The sequence below is a fragment of the Arachis hypogaea genome, chromosome 18, assembly GCF_003086295.3.
Source record: "Arachis hypogaea cultivar Tifrunner chromosome 18, arahy.Tifrunner.gnm2.J5K5, whole genome shotgun sequence".
Lineage (NCBI taxonomy): Eukaryota > Viridiplantae > Streptophyta > Magnoliopsida > Fabales > Fabaceae > Arachis > Arachis hypogaea.
The window spans coordinates 3,315,441-3,335,575 of NC_092053.1; the positions used below are offsets into that span (position 1 = coordinate 3,315,441).

The window sequence follows — 20,135 nt, forward strand, 5'->3', positions numbered from 1 at the left end:
TGTATACATTTATTATTGTATCGAACACCATAAATATTCAAAAGTTTACTCTTATCAAGTGCTCTCGTGCTCGTGCATCAATGCATGCACACACCCAGAATAAAAAAAATAAGAAGAGTATAAAAAAAATTCATCCTAAAGCACATTTATATGTTTTATATTCGATAAAATTTGAATTAAATTTTAAAGTCGTCTATAAACTTATAATTGAGTTTTGAATTTGTCTTTAAACTTAAAATTGCTTTAAATTTATCCTTGAATTTAAGAACGATCGTCTTTAAAATATTTTTGGGCAACAAATTAATTACGTAATTAGACAAAAATTCTATATTTATAAATATCATCATTTTTTTCTGACCCCAAATACAATTAAAGTGACATCCTTTTAAATATTGAGAAGGTTTAATGTGTTGGTGTTAATGTTTCTCCATCTTTTACGAAATCTTTTTTTCTTCTCCTAATTCTTATAGCTAACTCGCAGCAGGAGCAATTTCTCAACATAGAATCTCTTAATCGAATAGACACTACAATTCTCTCACCGTTGGAATTTTATGCCCTGTCTTTTTCCTTTCTTTTCTAAGTCCTCTCCCACCGGCTGTCGCTTCTGTGTTGTTGGACTTCTCCCTTCTCTCATATGCAATAAATCGTGAAGAAGAACAAGATCAGAGGCACATGAAGGAAGGTGAGATAGAGAAGACGCTCTCATTGTTAATAATCTCTCTAAAACATATTTATGTAATATGTTAATTCCTAATATATCCTTCCTTCAATTTTTATAAATAAAAATAATTTAAAAATTATTAATATTTTTAGTTTTATACAACAAATTTAGTCAACATATTTTAAAGAAATAACAAAAAAAATAAAAAAAACTAAACCACCATAATAATTACTCAAAAAACAACAAACTCCTAAAAAAAATTTATGAACCCTAATGAGCTTTTAACGGATAAATCAATAGTTTAATATGTCACATAAATTTATTCTGTACAAAAAAAATATTAATAACAAAATTAATCAATTTCATAAAATTAAAAATCTATAACCAAAAATAATATTTTTTTTGGGTAAAGGACAAATTCGTCCTTGACCTTTTAAATCGTGGACTTTTAACTCCCTCAAGATTGGAAAATACAAAACGACCCCTCACAAATCAAAACGCCATACAAACCGGTCCTCCCATTCAATTTGGTGTCCAACACGTAACGGATTCTTTTTACCTGACGCCTATGTGGCGTGGATATGCGCACGTGTCTTCAGGATGGTAGTAACGGGACTGACGTGGTGCTAGTGGAGAAAGTAATAGAACATTGTAGTCCTTGGGCACTCGCACGACGTCGTTTTTGGTGTGTGCCCTATTTCTTCAAATGGAACCCTGTCGCCATAGCCGTTGTGATTTGTGTGAGAGGTTGGGGGTGGTGGTACTGCGGAGTGGTAAATGGCCAGCAATGGAGCTTCATCCAGCGCAAGACGCGTTCCACTACCGTCGACCGTGAAATGCGTAGAAGCTGCAGAGGAGAAAGACGACATTGCTCCGAGGTGTAGATGTGGAGTGTACGCCATATTGTACAAATCGAGGACGACGACAAACCCCAATTCTTAAAGGTAAGTTGGTGGTTTTATTTGATTGATTTTGATTATACGAGCGTAAGAAGAAGTTATTTTTATTATAAGTTGGTGATTTTTTGTTTTGCCATGATGAACATGCAGCTGAAAAATCTCAGTCATTGCAAGTTCTTCTTATGGCTAGATGACCATGTTTCAACAGTAAGAGTTTTAGACAAGTTTATGACTGAGAACGAGGTTGATGATCTGAAACTGTATCTTGGGAAGAAGGTAGTGGAACAGAGACTCACTGATTTGGAGAAGAAGCTGTTGCATCTAGAGAGGAAGAAGAATGTTAATTTGTATTTGCTTATTGTTGTTGTTGTTAGTGTAATTTTGAGTTCTGTTGTTGCCAAACTTAGCTGAAAAGTGGAAAAGCGGTTTAAATTATGCCTTTGAAACACAAGTGTTATATTAAATTATACTTTGATGAATGATGATATGCTGTTGCTGTAACATGTTGGAGTTGGGTGGGTATATGTAATATGATGTTGATGGGATTAGAATGAAAAAGACATTAAATAGTTTGGATCATTTAACATTGAACCAAAGTTTAAGTTTGAAGGATTACAATCCTAACAAAACATGATATGCAGTCTGAAACAGCTCACAACCTTAGCATCATAGTTTTGCCAAAAAGATACCACAATGTATAACAAATGAAAATAAGTTTGATCCAAATTTTACATCATACTCATAAAATATCAACATCATTTTTTGGAATTGTTGACTCCTAGGATGGGGATGAACTGAAACACCCTTTTAGTTCCACTGCTTGCTGCAACCAGAGTCTCATCAGATGGTCCTTCAACTGCTTCCACACTTGGCTGCTGTGATTTCTGAACCTGTTGTTTGCCATCACCCTTCCTTCTAATTGGTTGTTTCAGTCTGAATGTTTTGTTGGATGGCCTTGCTGGAACTCTAGCTGGAAGTTTGAATGGAACCTGACCTTGTCTTGCAGGGGTTGCAGTAGTGGTCACAGATGCAACTTGTGGAGCAGGTTGTTGCTGGGCCACATCTAGAGTTGTGGAAGTGGTAGAATGGTTCTGGTTGGTTAGAGTAGCTGAGTCATGCTCCTCACCCTGAGATAAAGAAAGCAATAAAGCCATGAGGCAAATTCAAAAAATACAAACAAGTCCTGTAACACTTTTAAAATGGACAACTAAATTCTTAAACATGTTATCGGGGGGACATAAAGATCCTTAGTCCAGTCAAGTACATCTGCCTCAGGTGCTGATTGTGACAGTGGTATAACCACAAGAGAAAGGTTGTCTTGGGTCTTCTTCTTTGGTTTTCTGGTCTTAGGTTTTCAATTTGGGTTGGATGGCGCACCCTTGCAAGTCTTATAGTTGTGCCCTATTTGACCACACTTGCTGCAGGTCACATAGAAACTTTTCCTCAGTTTTTCACCTTCGATAACAGTTTCTGCTGGGTCCTTCTGCCTGTTATGTACCTTTGGATGACCAATTGGCCGCTTAATGACAGGTGCAGCAGGCCTAGTCTGATCAGACCGTATCCAGAACTCTTCACTTGTAACATGTTGAATGAAGTGCTCGTAAGTCTTCTTCAGTGATTCCATGCATAACCATGGATGCACATAATCTTCCATGTTGTCATGTCTTTTTCTGATTGCTGCAACTGCATGAGTGCACGGCATCCCTTTCCCAGCAAATCCAACAAGTTAAGGATAACAATTAGACATATACAAATTAAGGATAACAATTGGACATATGCAAGTAAGGAAACAGCAGCAGCACGCAGGCAAATCCAACAAGAAACAATTACAGAAATATAATTACAGTAGTAGCAGGCAGGCAAATCCAACAAGAAACAATGTCATAAGTAAAATTACAGCAACAGCAGGCAGGCAAATCCAACAAGAAACATTTAGAGAAATAAAATTACACACTGACCAATTAATTGCCATCTGTTACATGTACATGTATGTTTAATCAGGTCCACATCCAACTTAGATCCCTTGTATGTGACCTCAAATCGCTTGCGCTTGTTATCACCAATCAACTCCGCAGTCCATTTGTTACTTGGCTTAACAAGCCTCTTCAGCCTTTTTTCCTGAACCGGTGCAAGCTTTCCATGATGGCAATCTATCAGTCTCTTGTGCTGAACCATACGCCTCATGAGGTAGCAGCGCACTTCTTCGCACATTGTGAGTATAGGCTTGCATCTGTACTTTGTGATCTTGGAGTTGAAAGACTCGCACATATTGTTAGTCAGGTTGTCCACTTTTGGACCATGACTGAAGTAGGCCCTTACCCATGTTGCAGGTTCAAATTTCATCAGGTATGACCAGGCATCCTGATTAACTTCCTTTAGCCTCTCCATTCTTGTCTTGAACTCAGCCACAGTTGTGCATTTTGCACAGTCCCACACAATTTTCATGATATATAAGTCCTTGAAACGGTTGATGAAATTCTTCCACATGTGCATGACACAATTGCGCACATGTGCATTCAGCATTATCTCTTTCAATGCAGTCATCAGTCCCTGAAACAGAATGGTTCAGGAAGGACTTTCATCATTTTGCATCATATGTACTTAAATTAAGTAGAGAAACTGACTTACTAACCTTTTGCATGTCAGACATAAAATTCCAACCATGTTGTTGCACATCTCCAATGTCCTCTTGTAATAGGGTCAGAAACCACTTCCATGACTCTTTCGATTCAGACCTTGCCACAGCAAATGCAATGACATAAAACTGGTTATTAGCGTCCCGTGCCACAGCAGATAACAATTGGCCCCCATGATAGGTCTTGAGGAATGCTCCATCCAAGTGAATCAACGGCATGCATCCACTCTTAAATCCCCTATTGCAGGCATCGAAACATATATACATTTTGTCGAATGTTGGGGGTGCTTGTGGCTGGGGAATAACGTCCAACAAGGCAGTAGACCTTGGATTGCTTCTATGTATCTCCATTAGATAGTCTCTAAGCTTCCCATACTCTTCTACCTCGTTTCCCATGATCCTGTCTTTGGCTTCCCTCACAGCTCTGTAAACCATTTTAGGGTGTAGTACTAGATCAAACTCTTCTTTTAAAAAATCAATGGCCTCATGTGTGTTCATATAGGGATGGGTGGTCATCCTTTTCTCCACTTTTTTGCTGATCCAGTGTTGGTCAGCCGCATTGCTTCCCAGATCTCTTGCGCATGTATGTTCACTCCTATAGGTTTTCACTTGGAAACACTGCAGCTGTTTATTGTATGATAGATGAGCAATCCAGGGACAATTCTCATTCTTGCAGCCAACTCTAACCCTTTCCTTATCATTTTTAATCCAGACCAACTCCCTCCCCTCAGCAATAAACGAATCCTTCACAACTTCCTTGAACCTCTTTATTGTAGCAAATATTGTGCCTAGCTCAAATCTGCCTTCTCCAAAGTCATAGTGTTCATCAAACTCATGCCAGTGTGGTTTGTTCCCTTCATCCTCTAATGAGACAGGGGTATGCAGCTCTTCAGACTCGTACTCAAACACAATGTCTTCATTATCAGTGTCTACATCACTGACATAATCTGCAACGGCTGGCCTCATGCTGGGCTCCCTAGCAAGCCTAGATATGTTGGGCTGATTTCCAGGCCTACTAGTGCTGGGCTGTTTAGCAGGCCCAGTAGACCTTGAGGAACTTTCACCAGCTGAGCCCACCCTTCTTGCTTTAAATCTCTGCCTTTTAAACTCATGTGTTGCTTGTTTTTTTAGCTTCTCATTGGGATCAACCCCTTTCCGCGACGATGGAGACACATGTTTCCTCTTTCCTTTGGCAGCTCTAACCCTTCTGCCCTCATCATCTTCACCAGTATCACTCCCACTTTCATAACCAGCTGGTGGTGGTTTATACGGCTCATCTTCATCACTGTAAGTGCTATCATCGTCGGTAGACGAGCCATCCGACTTCTCCAAGTCATTTGGATCGACTTCTTCCTCAACCTCAGCATTTTTCTCAAAATCATCATCTGCGATCTCATGTTCGTCAATAGGATAGTCAAAAAAATGTAAAACTCTTCAGTATCTTTGTTCCTCAACTTAGCCTGTCGCATTTGGTTGATCCCTGCGTCCCCCCTCAGTACATGCAACCCTGACTCCATATCTTTACTTTTTGGATCATACTAGTAAGCCTCCTTATAGGATTGATATCCCAGTCCTTTGAACATCATGACCAGATCGCCGAAATTGACAAAATCCAAGTCCATCGGAGAAAACTTTTCAACTTGACCATTAAGATACACCAACTCACCGCTAGCCCTCCGTGAAAAGTTACCCCCATGATGGAACACGGGAACACCAAAGACATCAACCATCTGCAAAATTTTTCAATCCACAACAAAATACAAAACCACCCCTTATTATCTAAATCTCCAAAATCTCTCTAAACAACACATGGCAAATGACTAACCCCACAACTAATCACCTATGACAATGAGTTACAATCCCTTAGTCTCATCCTACAACATTGATAGCAAATAACGGCCATAAGCAGAACGATTGAACATCAATGTACTTACCACTCTCTACGGCAGACGCAGGTATAACCACGGAGCTTCAATATGGAACTCCTCCACGGAACTGCAACGACGACAATGCGGAGACGAAGCGTTGTATTTTTTGGAGGGAAAAGTTTAGTAGTGCTAGGACGGCTTGTAATTCTTTCTCACTGATATGGGCAGCACTGGCATATTTCATAAGTCACACTCACCACTGCAAAACATTAACCAGAAACGACGTCGTGCGAGTGCCCAAGGACTACAATGTCCCATTACTTTCTCCACTAGCACCACATCAGCCCCGTTACCAGCATCCTGAAGACACGTGCGCATATCCACGCCACATAGGCGCCAGGTAAACAGAATCTGTTACGTGTTGGACACCAAATTGAACGAAAAGACCGGTTTGTACGGCGTTTTGATTTGTGAGGGGTCGTTTTGTATTTTTCAATCTTAAAAGAGTTAAAAATCCACGATTTAAAATGTTAGAGACGAATTTATCCTTTACTCTATTTTTTTTTATTGAAAACCTCTTTATCTTTTAAAATAATAGTCAGGATGTCTAAGATTTTTTCTCATAAATAAATAATTACAAGTAATAACACGGGTACTTCCTGTTCGTTATATGAAAATGATCTTAACTTAATTTTGAAGATGATGTTATCGATATTCAAATCCCAGCGGCAAAGTACACAACACGTAACTCAGAAACAAACAAACGATCGCGAAGAACACTAATTACATACCAAATTACCGAACCATTAACAAACATTGCTGCTGTAGAGCTAATTTCTCATCCAAATCTAAATGAATAATCAAAACGAAACATTGCAATAACGTTACTATCAAACAACAAACCCTAAATTCTCTGGGCTTTGTTGGATTCTGTAACCTACATTCCCCAAAATTTTTAAATTTTTCTTTCCATATCCGCCAATTATGCCTTAGAAGAAACCAAAAGGAAAAAAAAAAAGAGAGAAAGAAAGAAAAAAAAAAGTTGAAATCTTTGGTCAAATTTCTTCATGGGGAGGGACCCATCTTCTGCCACTCTTGAGGTTAAGATTCATCCGAGCCGCGATGACGCCGCCGTCCATCATGGGCAGGGGTCGAGCCCCCCAATTCCTCCGCGCCACATCCAGAGAACCTCGCCGGCGGGTTTCTCCTCCTCATCCTCAAATGCTTCCCCGCGCAACCGCGACGACCGTGAGTTTAGTTTGTTCAGGCGGTGGATCCCGTGGCTGGTACCGTGCTTTGTGGTGGCTAACGTTGTCTTGTTCATCATCACAATGTACGTTAATGATTGTCCGAAACATTTGTTTCGCGGTTCGTGTGTTGCAAGCTTTCTCGGCAGGTTCTCTTTTCAGCCCCTTAAGGAAAACCCTCTCCTTGGCCCTTCTTCATACACGTGAGTTCTATTTTCCGATGATTCTTATCATGTATTAGTGATTTGATTCACATTATGTATATTTTGAAACAATTCATATTCTTTTTCACATGTTTCTGAAATCTGTATAATTGGTGAGCTTTAAACTTAAACTGATCCCAAGTTGCTCCAATACAATAGCTAGTGGAAGGTATACTAACCAATGTTTATACTATGGAAGGTTTTTGGATTGTGGATATTAGAGGTAGATACAATAGCTACTCTTGATGTAGTACTCACATGTTTTTTATTTGTTTCCTTCAGATTAGAGAAGATGGGTGCTCTAGTAGTAGATAGAGTTATTCATGGCGAGGCTTGGCGCCTATTATCTTGTATGTGGTTGCATGGTGGAGTTGTCCATATACTTGCCAACATGCTGAGTCTTGTTTTTATTGGAATTCGGCTTGAGCAAGAATTTGGATTTGGTATGGCTCTGGTAATTATTCTTGCATATTTAGATTGTTCTGGAAGAAATTCAATAGATTTGTAGTCTCGAATCATAATTTCTACCTTCGATGTGCTATTGCAGTTCGAATTGGATTTCTGTATGTGATATCTGGTTTTGGAGGGAGCTTGCTGTCTGCTCTATTCATTCAATCAGGTATCTCTGTTGGTGCTTCTGGGGCGTTGTTTGGCTTATTAGGAGGCATGCTATCAGAGATCTTAATGAATTGGACCATATATGCCAATAAGGTGTGTGAGCCAAACCAATAGTGTATTGAATTAAAAACTGCTTCCTAATAAATAATCCACATTGTCGTTTCGTCGCAGCCATTTTTATGATTTCATTTCTAATTTTCTTTCGTTTGCAGGTTGCTGCATTGCTGACTCTTATAGTTATCACTCTAATCAATTTAGCTGTTGGAATCCTTCCACATGTGGACAATTTTGCTCATATTGGAGGATTTCTCTCGGGTTTCTTCCTGGGTTTCGTTTTCCTTATTCGACCCCAGTTTAAGTGGATTGTCCAAAGAAATTCTCCTTCTGCACCTTCTTCTTTGAAGAATAGGCACAAACCTTATCAATATATCCTGTGGATCATCTCTTTCCTACTACTGACTTCTGGGTAAGATCTCCTTTGTTTTATTGCTTTCTTTTCTTAATATTACTTTCTTTGAGATTATTCACATTAGAGATTTGACATTTTCTAAACCATTTTCCATGGTTTAAGATTAGAGAAATTCGCCTGTGTTTTCTTTCTGTCTTAATTCTGCTCTATTTTATTTACATATATTCAAAAGTTTGCAGTGTACTCAAATGATTTTCTTTGTTAGTTCTTTGTCTATCCTTCATCACTGGATATTATACTGCTTGCGTTTCTTTTGTATGGCAAGATTTGTGAATCTGCCCTAAAAGCTACAATGATATATTCATTGTGTTGAGGCTTGTTAGGCATTACTTATGTGTTATGTGATGTATGCTGTCACATTTCCCATTCTACCTTGGTTGGGTGCTTTGCATTATCACTCTAGGGCCCCAAAATCTGAAAGTTGTAAAATGTTGGCAGGTACATTATAGGCTTGATTTTTCTCCTTCGAGGTGTTAACTTGAATGACCATTGCTCGTGGTGTCGTTATTTAAGTTGTGTCCCTACGTCATTGTGGAGATGCGATGCAAAACAAGTATACTGTGAGGTGAGTGATGCTGTATTATTTCCTGTGTATTTTCCTTCTATGCAACCACCCATTACTGGAAGCTTATTGAATTCTTTCGTGGCCAACAGAGCGGCAAAAAATTAGAACAGATTTTAGTTTCCAAATCTATGGATGATTTATTGCCTGAAAAAATTTCATATTTCGTTCATTTAACAAGATTGTTATTCTCTTGTCCAAGTTTTGATACTAACAATTTTTGGCTGAATGATGCAGACATCTCAAATAGGAAACAGACTCAACATAACATGCTTAAGCAATGGGAGAAGTGAGCTTGTTGATATGCCAAATGTCGGTTTTCCCAGTCCTTTAGAGTTATGTTCCCAACTTTGCCGGTGATGAGTGATGACACACCTCCAACATGTCTAGATGATGCAATGGTATTCAACTTCTTGTGCATATTTTTCACTGTAGTAACTAACTGCATAGAAATTCTTACTTCTGGATTGGAGAGCATGGTTGCTGCTATGAATATATTCTTGATCAATGTTGTTTCCATCGCTTAGGTGTACTATTATTATTCTGTCTTTTGTAACAACAGATGAAATCACTGGGAGTCTTAATTGTTTAAAGCAGCAAGTAAATGCTCCTTGAAGGATATATAGCGATAGATAAAAATGCATTGATGTAGAGTTTTAAATATCTTGTTATGGGTTGCTCCTTATTAAACACCACTTATTATGTACATAAGTACTTGCATCTAACTTTGTATTATTAAATTTAAGATATCTCCTGAAGTTCATTATTTAGAATCTTGCATGTAATCCAATTTGTTGAACATGAATTATCTGAACATTTGCTCCTTTAAACATTTTTTCAATGTAGTATGGCAACCTAGTTATTCAGCTACTAGTTAAGTTCAATTATAATTTCTATCAAAATTGGACTACAAAATATTTGAATTAGAAACTCCAATGGCCATTTAATTAAAGGGTTATGCTCAGTTAACAAAAACCAATAGTAAAGGTAAGAGCTTTATTATTAGGAGCATAGAAGAATTTCCTAATGTTATGAATACTCTTTTGCTGTACATTTCAGATTCTCGTGGCCCCTCTTTGGTGTTAGTTGTATAACAACAGAAGCAGTTAAATCTGTTGTTGCAGTTGTTGATACTTGATAGGTCCTATTGGCAGTTAGGAATATGGAAAAGACTAATAAAGAAGTTAGTTGCTTGCTACATAATTTCAAGGGACCCCAATTAAGACACAGAGGAAAAGGGAAAAGGGTAAAAATGGCCATGGGACAGTTTGATTCTGTGGCTTAAAAAAAAAGGAATGCTTTGAGTTTGAGGATATGATGATAGTTTGCTTGCTTAACAAATAAAACATAGCTTCCCTTCCAATGAAGTTGTCTCTTGATTTGTCGGCATGCCATGCTCATAACAGTAATATGGTCCTGTAATAATGCTTGAAACCATTATGATTATTTTAGGCACAAACTGTTACAAGGGACTGAGTATATGTAACTCACTAATTGGTATTCATATTTACAATTAACAATAACATAGTCATTAAACCTTATTATGATGATTATTGTTTTCCACCTTCAATACAATGGTCAACAATTGAAATAAACATGATGAATGAGCTTGTCCATTTGACTGACAAGGTTGTCCCCTACTCGGAATTCCAATTCAAGTGTTCATCCATTTCCAAAGTTCAGAGGAATATTAGTCTCTCACGTAGGGTCTAGCCACCCAACGCCAAAACAAACCCATAATGTAATGTTCTATACTTGTATTCCACACCGCAAACCTTCCCTTATCTTTAACAAAATCCTTATTAAATGCAATCTTATCCCTTTTTTATTAAGAGTTTAATTTAATTTTGATACACTGACAGTGTAAAGCGTTTTACATAGTCGTACAAGCACATCTGTTCTTTTGGATAACCATTCACGCGGCCAATGTAAAAAGTAGTTATTTTTAATGATATGACATTACCTAATCGAAATTGTTGGGAAAACCACTCGGCCAATAATAATATATATATAGGGCTGGCAATTCATACCCTACTCGCGGGTACCCAATCCGCTGCGGGTAGGGTAGGGTACGGTTCGGGTATGCCTGCGGGTAGAGTAGGGTACAGGTTTAGGGTGTACCCTACCATATTCTATCCGCACCTCATATATAACACATGTTTTATTAAAAAATAGGTATATAGTGAAGGAAGTGAGAGTTAAACCCACAACCTCTCGTATATAATGATTTACAATAAGTGAACAAATACTAAACTAGTTAGTTAATTTAGTAATTTAGAGCATTAGTTTTTTATTTTTTTATGTTATTAATATGTATAAAATTTGAAATGATTGAATTTTATATTTGCTTTGAAAAGATTTGATATTTCTGCGGGTATGGTAGGATAGGATAGGGTTTAGAACTTTATGGTGCGGGTAGGGTTCGGGTTGAGAGATTCTCAACCCACGAGTCGGATAAGGTAAAGTTTTAATAAAATTTTCAACCTGCGGGTAGGGTTAGGATAGAGTCCAAACCCTACCCTACCCTACCCTACCCAGCCCTAAGGTAGCGTTTGTTTTGAGGTACTGAGATAGAGACTGAGAGACTGAGACTCAATCGTATGGATATGTAAAATACAGGATTTCCAATCCTAGCAAGAAAAGGGGGAAAACGAAGCTTTTAATCCGCATATTTTTACCCTTCGTAATTCTTCCTCAGCCAGGCTTGTGCAGAATAGTAGAACAAGTAAAGTATTTGTAGCATAGCAAAAATGCCTTCCTCGTCATTAATATGTTTGCTCGCGGCAAATGTAGCCTCTCGGGAGAATTGATGACTGCATCAAAGATGCACTTGCTATTGCTAATACTAGTACATCGGAGATGGTCCCCCCGGACCGTCCAGATCCCACAAGTGAATAGAAAGTTAGATCTACATTGGATCTCACCTGAATCGCCCCATCTATCCTCCTGAGGAGAAGTTTGGTTTCAAACCCCGGTTCGAACAGGAGAAGTACGCCATGCTAATGTGCCTTGGATGATCCACATCTCAGGGTCAGGCGCCGATGCCCGCTAAGCATCCATGGCTGAATGGTTAAAGCGCCCAACTCATAATTGGCGAATTCGTAGGTTCATTTCCTACTGGATGCACGCCAATGGGACTCTCCTACAATATTGTCATCGCAGTAGAGTTTAACCACCAAGTTCGGGATAGATTGGTGTGGTTTCTCTACGCCTAGGACACCAGAATATCGAACCATGAACGAAGAAATGCATGAGATAAAAGCATATTGGCTATTCATTGTGAGGCCCTAATTCTTGACTGGAGGGGACACCCGGTGTGAGATATCACATTGTTCGGGGAACCCTAGATGCTGTCGGAGTAAAGGATCGTCAACAAGGTCGTTCTAGTGCGTTGTAGATTCGAACCCTCGATAGTTCGTGTTGTGAACTATACCGGTTTTCAAGACCGGGGCTATCAACCACTCAGCCATCTCTCCAACCAAAAAGCCAATTTCTATTTTATCTTTATTCAGTGTTTGTTAGTTCAGAGATTGGTATTAAAATTTCTGTCTCTGTCTCTAAAATTTCAGTATTTCAATACCTCCAAAAAGTAGGGACACAGGGGATTGAAATTTTTAGAGATAGAAACTGAAATTTTAATAATATTTTATACCTAAAATACTTTCATTTCAATTAATTAATTCCAATTTTACCCTTTGTGCAAATTAAATTAAAATTTCATTTTTGTTTCAATTCCTGTCTCCCATTTTGCACCAAATAGAATATTGAGATTTATTTCAATCCCTGTCTCTTAGTCTCTGTCTCTCAATCTCAGTCTTTCCATTTCTGTCTCTCCACCAAACGCTATCTAATAGTATAGTATTGATTTTATTTATGTAAAATCCATCTCTTTCTTTCTTTGTCTAAATGGTAACATTATTCTTTGTCATAAACCCCGCCTCATATTTTGACAAATGAGACACATTCATTCATCATATCATATCCTTGTTTTTATTGTTCATCAAATTAAAGAGAACGATCATAGATAAGGATTCAACGTATGAAATCTGAGGCACATGCCATTGCTGATTCTACCATCTTTAGACTCTTGACATTGTCTTTCATTTTTGACAAAGGAACCATGTGCTATAGAGCCTCATTCACACTATATCGACAGAGAAATAAAGGGAGTTCAATTACGTGACCTTAGGGTCCAAATTAATATTTATGAGTTGTGACTTTAACATATTTTAAGTCACATTTTATTTTAGCTAGAGAGATTGAAATAGGCAAAAGAGCTTTGATTTAATTGATATAACAACAAAAAGGGAAAGCACACCATTGTGGAAATTGGAATATGCATTTGGTCATCAATGATTACATACTCTATATATATCAAAGCATACGGTTGAATGGCTTCATATTATTAATTATATGTCTTCCAATAATCAAGGCTAAATATGTGGTACCAAATTTAATACACTCGTCTTTCTAAAGTCTCTGCCCGTATTGTATATAGTACCGTGTGAGAATTATGGTGGTTGTGGAAGGATAAAGAGAGTCACCAAACATATGAAAAATACCCCCCATTAATTCAAAGTCTCATCAAAGTGAAGTGAATAACAGTTGCTAACATATAATTAATAATAATGTCCTACCTAATTAACTAATAAGTCGTCCTATCAGTTAAGAAGAGCCCTCACGCATTCAAGTGATCAACGCCTCATTAATCCCTTAATTCTTTTTCGACAATAATAATAATTAATCTTATTATTCTCTAGCCCATCATGTAAAAAACTAATCCGTCGAAGATCTGACCTATATTTAAAGGTTTGTCATTGATTAATGAGTTGCTGAATGCACAAGATAAGATTTGAAATTTCAACACTTAAACATACTAGTGAATTAACTACTAGACCAACCTAAATTGACTATAATTTTTTAGTTTTCCACGGTATTTCCGAATCTGATAGGTCAAAGACTAATGGGGAATGTTAAGGGGACAATGACTTTGTTGAACAATATGAACAACCACTAATAAAATAAAAACACACTACACCTCCAATTTAACATTCTAAATTTTAATATTAAAATAATCATCCGTACACTAGTAAAATGAACATCCGATATATCTATTGTTTACATTGTAACAATATTTTCATTGTTTACCTATACTTTTTTAAGACTAATTTGTCGTGGACCAAAGCTCTATTTAAAGATTTATTACTGGCTAATAAGTTGCTGTATGCAAAAGACGAAATTCAAACTTCCAATACTTAGTTAAGTAAATTATTAGTGAACTAATCACCATACTAATCCAATATGGTTTAAATATATGCTAGTGATACATAGTAATCCAATTTGATTTTAGTCTTCGATATACTTGTTTATTTATTAATAGTTTAATACTATAACACTAAGGATATTTGGAGTTAACTTTTTAGATTGGTATGCTGTTTAGCTAGATGCCTATGTTTCTTTAATCATTTTTCAACATGGTTTAACTAATAATATTGTCTTCTAGTGTTGGTCAATGTGTGTTCTTTTACCATGCTACGCAGATTAGATTGTCTTGCAATTTAAAAAAAAAAGTATTTAAAAGTTTTTGTCCTCATATGTGTGCGTTTCCATGCAGGATAGGAATTAGCGAAGCTAGGTCAAACTTTATGTTTTAAAAATAAGAAGTCTTGCGTAATTATATGCATGTTGAAGTCATAAGTTAAAACAAGTAAAAACAAATGGACATGGATCAAAGTAATTTACATTGATAAAGCAACTCATAGTACTAACGTCCATTAAGAAACATTCGAGAAGCGTAGCTATTTAATTTTAGTCAAAGCAAAGCAGTTCCCATTGATCACTAAAATATATACATATGGAGTTGTAATAATATTGACAAAATTAATACAAACAAAAAAGAATGGAATAACGATGAGGTCAACGATGGTCGATGCATGTATGTAGTACTAATTTGTTTGATTCATATGGACACTACATTGGAGTGGTCATTAGTCATTAACCTGTGCACCAGTTTCTTTTGGGTTTTATCAGGTAAATAATGACTTTTGTAAATAATATAAATAATGGGTTCTAAAATGAGCCTAATAAAGTAAAAAAATATTTTATTCTCAAATTATTTCTTAAATCTTAATATTAGGATAATCATCCGCACACTTAATGAGTTGAACATTCACCTATTGTTAATTGTGTATGAGTAAACTGAATCAAAAGAAATAATCATCTAATTAAAAATAATGAACATAATCATATGCATACCTATTAAATTAAACATCTAACATATCCATTGTTCAGATTGTTTAATATTCTCATTGTCTACTTTTTATTTTTTATTATTTTAGTTTTTTTTAATCTAAAGTAGAATTATAAAATCAGGAAACAAGACTAAGAGTTCTGTTTTAGATCAAAGAAGAGAAAATAAGATCAAACCATTCATTATATAAAATAATAGGGTTATGCTATGTGTACACTAAAATCAACCACTAAAGTCAGCCAACAGTATAAAATACATGTTAAAATATAAATACACATTGAAAATAAATTAAACCACACATGTATTTATACACAAATATATTAGTGGCTGATTTTGGTGTACAAATAGCATTTCTTAAAATAATAATTTTATCATCAAATATAACAACACTTTATATGCTATGTATATATTTATTTTGTATGTGAGTATTGCCCTTTTTATTTTACAAGTTACTACAGCAAAAGTTTAGGCTTTCAATTTCATTGTGGGGTTGGATATTCGGGCTTGCTGTTTGGAGGGTTCATAAAAATTAAAAAGTAAAAACACAACAAAATGAATGCATTGGATAGTGTTGATGAATGAAGCACAGATCACTGTCTGGTTGGTCCCACATGTACCAAATCCTATACTGGCCAACAGGGTTTAAATACCCAAAATCTAAACTATTATTATTACGATTATATTAAATTTGTATTTATTGAAATTGAGTGTGTATTAATATGGAGTACTTTATAAGGTTTGGACTTTAACTGGAGAGCCAAAGTTAGACAATCTCACCACCTTAGTCAGCATCACGCAAATCTCACTGTTTTCCTTTTCCTTTTCTTTTTCTTTTTCCCACCCATAATTAATTAACTCGTAATCATATTTCCACATGAACAATTAAATCTGATTATTATCTGCACCTACAAAATTTGAAAAGTAAACAACAATTCAGATCCTAATATGTTTTTTTCCTTCATGTAATCCATGTAAAAAGGTTTGGGATTCAATAAATAAATAAATAAATAAATATATATATATATATATATATATATATATATATATATATATATATGTTCTTAATAAAGCATATGGTTCACATTTTGTTACAATAAAATAAGATTGTGGAGAAAACGTTTCCACCATTCAAATTCCTTCATGTTTTTGGGTAAGCATTGATTATTTGTGTACCGATCCGATCTACCATGTGTGAATGATATAACTCTAGAATGATTAATTAACATTTTTTCAGGATGATAAATTGTATGTGGTTCATTTTGTGTTGTTGGTTTCACATTTTCAGAAATAAATTGAATTTAATAACGCTATTTGTTGGGGGCATGATGAATCGCCCATGGAATAATGCAATTTGCACCGACTCAAATGATAGCGAAAATTCCCTCCCTTCCAAGTGAGATTTGTTTAAAAAATGAAAATGAGAAATTTTCCAAAAGGAGGAATCCAATGATGAACAACTAACAAAATTTAAGAGATTAACAGGAACATAGCTAGTAATCATCAGTCCTCTTTTGAATCCAAGGCATCCAATGCTACCAACTTATTATTAACCTCTATTTTTTTTTTATTTAAACGCAAATAATTAGCGGATAGTTTTATTTCTTAGAAATGACACAAGACTAAAGTGCTTACTATTTATGCAATAGTCTTTGATTGACTCTTACAACTACTAATAGTTAATTAGTTGTCTAATTATAAATAGAAATGTGTGATTTGAAGCTTGAAGAATGGATGAGAAATTGGAGAAAGAGAAGCAGGAATATAATTGAACGAAGATTACGGTGATTAAGGGGCAGGACCCACCGTTTTAATTTAATTTTTCGTCTTATGTGTTTAGTACTCTCATTAGTCATTCTCTACTTGGCTACTTGTATTCCAATCACACCGCACATCACGCCAAGTTAAAGTCTTACCCTAATCTCGCCTCCTTTGACACTATAATCATATATGTTCTTCACAATTATAATTATAATAACAATAACAATTTCTAGCTACTTCAACATTTCGCATTCCAAGAGCCTACTTATAATAAACTAAAGTTAGTGTGACAAATTACTCATTAGTGAATATTATAGTGTCTAAAGTCTCAAGTTGAAGTTATATACGCTAATAATAGTACTTTGGTTTGGTTACGGTAACTATAACCTCGTAATTTATATTAGTTCGATTCTGTGGGCTCTTATGTCCATGGACTTAATTGGATATTGAATTGAATTCGTCGCAAACTGTACGTCCTTTTCACATTATCTGTTATTGTGGCCACGTATTCAGTTGATGGGAGAATGGTGTCCCTCACTATCTCAACGACAAAAATCAAAATAATTAGAGAGAGAAATCAGAAATGTAATATATTTGTGGAGCCCACAATGAAACGGAGTAGGGTGTGAAATGAAACACAATTGGAAAGTGTAATGTGAAAATTCCAGATGGTGCCCCTGTATCACTGTAGAGTGTGTTTAAGTGTGTAACTATAACTAACCCCAAACCCCCCAATCCGTTACCATAAGTATTTCACACACTGCTCCCACATTTTTCTCCATCCACCTCTCGGTATCAAACATAATAATAAGTTAATAACATTGTAAACAAGAAAAATAGGGGGTATGGCCAGCAATGTGGTCAACATTATTGGATCTCTCATCATCTCTCTAATGTGGATGGTGGAGGCTAGAATCCCAGGAGTGTACTCCGGTGGTGCTTGGCAAACTGCTCACGCCACATTCTACGGAGGATCTGACGCTTCGGGAACCATGGGTATGTAACTTTTTTTTTTTATTAAAGATAGGAGACTCGAACCCGCAACCTTTTAATTGAGTAGTGGGAGATTATGCCGTTTGAGCTATTACTTATTGGCCATGGGTATGTAACATTATTCTCTACTTAATTTTGAGTTTGATAGTTTATAAGTGTATGTATGTGTGGGTGTGTAGGGGGAGCATGTGGGTACGGAAACCTGTATAGCCAAGGATATGGAGTGAACACGGCGGCGCTGAGCACGGCGCTCTTCAATAGCGGTCTAAGCTGCGGTGCCTGCTTTGAGATCAAGTGTGCCAACGACAGGCAGTGGTGCCACTCCGGCAGCCCTTCCATATTCATAACCGCAACAAACTTCTGCCCCCCAAACTACGCACTCCCAAGTGACAATGGCGGTTGGTGCAACCCTCCCAGACCTCACTTCGATCTTGCCATGCCAATGTTCCTCAAGATCGCTGAGTACCGTGCCGGCATCGTCCCCGTTGCCTATCGCCGGTACCATTACTTCTATATTTCTTTAAAACTGAAACCTCATGTGCAAATAACTTCTGGTAAAGTTAATAATTTAGACTCAGTTAAATGATTTGATAGCTTTGACTAACGATTTTCAACTATTAACTTCACGTTAAGCTTAGCTTCCACATTTTTTAAAACTATGCAGTGAAAGATAAAGGCTATTTGCTACTGCATTTTCCTTTCCAACATTAACATTTTACTAATTAAAATGAGCGAAAATAAAATAACACTAGTCATAGGTAGGTCTTAATAAAAGTAGATAAAAGTAAAGCATAGGCACGAGACCGGGTGTTCATGAAAAAAAGGAGGAATCTCGGCACTGTGTGTGTAAGGTCTTTTTGACTTTTAGTAGCAGATTTGGTGGGGGTGAAGTGGACCCTATTTATTGCTTTTTTTTTTATTTATTTTCTGTAGGTGAAAACTTATATAATTTGATAAATTTGAAGTTAATCACAACTATCAATTTTACGTCAAAACAAATGCACATGATTTTTTCCCCAACGTGATTAGTAATAGTGATGAATTGGTAATTGCGCAGGGTGCCATGTAGAAAGCACGGTGGGATCAGGTTCACAATTAACGGATTCCGTTACTTCAATTTGGTATTGATCAGCAACGTCGCGGGTGCAGGGGATATAGTGAGGACGTACGTGAAGGGTTCAAGAACCGGGTGGATGCCAATGAGCAGGAACTGGGGCCAGAACTGGCAGTCAAACGCGGTCTTAGTGGGTCAAGCCTTGTCCTTCCGTGTCACCGCCAGTGACCGTCGCACCTCCACCTCTTGGAACATTGCTCCCTCCAACTGGCAGTTCGGTCAAACTTTTACCGGAAAGAATTTCCGGGTTTAACCTTATTAAGTCGCTAATCACTCACACCCAATCATAATTATATAGTGTTATATTTTTTTTACCCCATCATTATCACTATGATTATGATTATGCTCATGATTATATGAAATGGACAAGGCTATTATTTTTTTTGGCTTCCAACCAATTGTCTAATGTCAGTTTTTTATTATATTTTTTTTACCCCCCTTCTGGCGCCCATTTTGATAGCGATTAGAATGCTGGATTTTATTTTTGACTGAATGTTTTGGAGACTGTGAAAGGGGGAGTGAGTGAGTGACAGCAGGTTGTGACTTGTTGACTTTTGTGTCCTTTTTGGGTGGGTGGGTTTGATATGATATTGCTATATAATTTTAATTTGGGGTGCGTGCATGAGTTTGTACTCTTTTATCAGTTTGTGTGTTAGATTTTAGAGTGAAGAGGAGGGAACGGAAGAGGAGTAAGGAATGCTGAAGCGGCTAAGCAAAGTAGTAGCCCGCGGCAAAATTAGAAATGGGATGGTGTTATGTTGTTATGTCATTATGTATCTAAGGGCATGTGTTGTGGTTAACTTGTATACGCTCGAATCAGAAAAATGTATTTTGTTGGTTTGTGTTTCATTCATTCTA

General features: G+C 36.7%; 2 protein-coding genes across 3 annotated transcripts; both read left to right on the top strand.

The window, feature by feature from the left end:
- The first annotated feature begins 6,764 nt into the window (after positions 1–6,764).
- LOC112772552 (RHOMBOID-like protein 1) lies at positions 6,765–10,709 on the top strand. 2 transcript variants are annotated; one of them, XM_025817521.3, is made up of 7 exons: positions 6,765–7,513; positions 7,796–7,956; positions 8,061–8,224; positions 8,344–8,597; positions 9,039–9,165; positions 9,400–9,563; positions 10,222–10,709. In XM_025817521.3, exons 1-6 carry the CDS (start codon positions 7,131–7,133, stop codon positions 9,520–9,522), a joined length of 1,212 nt encoding a protein of 403 aa, XP_025673306.1. In that variant the 5' UTR covers positions 6,765–7,130; the 3' UTR covers positions 9,523–9,563; positions 10,222–10,709. The 2 variants fall into 2 exon arrangements, with proteins under 2 accessions (XP_025673306.1, XP_025673305.1); XM_025817520.3 differs by lacking the exon at positions 10,222–10,709 and having other exon boundaries at positions 9,400–9,935.
- Positions 10,710–17,860: 7,151 nt separating this feature from the next.
- Positions 17,861–20,126, top strand: LOC112771149 (expansin-A4). Its single transcript, XM_025815783.3, has 3 exons — positions 17,861–18,166; positions 18,343–18,661; positions 19,221–20,126. Exons 1-3 carry the CDS (start codon positions 18,016–18,018, stop codon positions 19,528–19,530), a joined length of 780 nt encoding a protein of 259 aa, XP_025671568.1. The 5' UTR covers positions 17,861–18,015; the 3' UTR covers positions 19,531–20,126.
- The last annotated feature ends 9 nt before the right edge of the window (positions 20,127–20,135 follow it).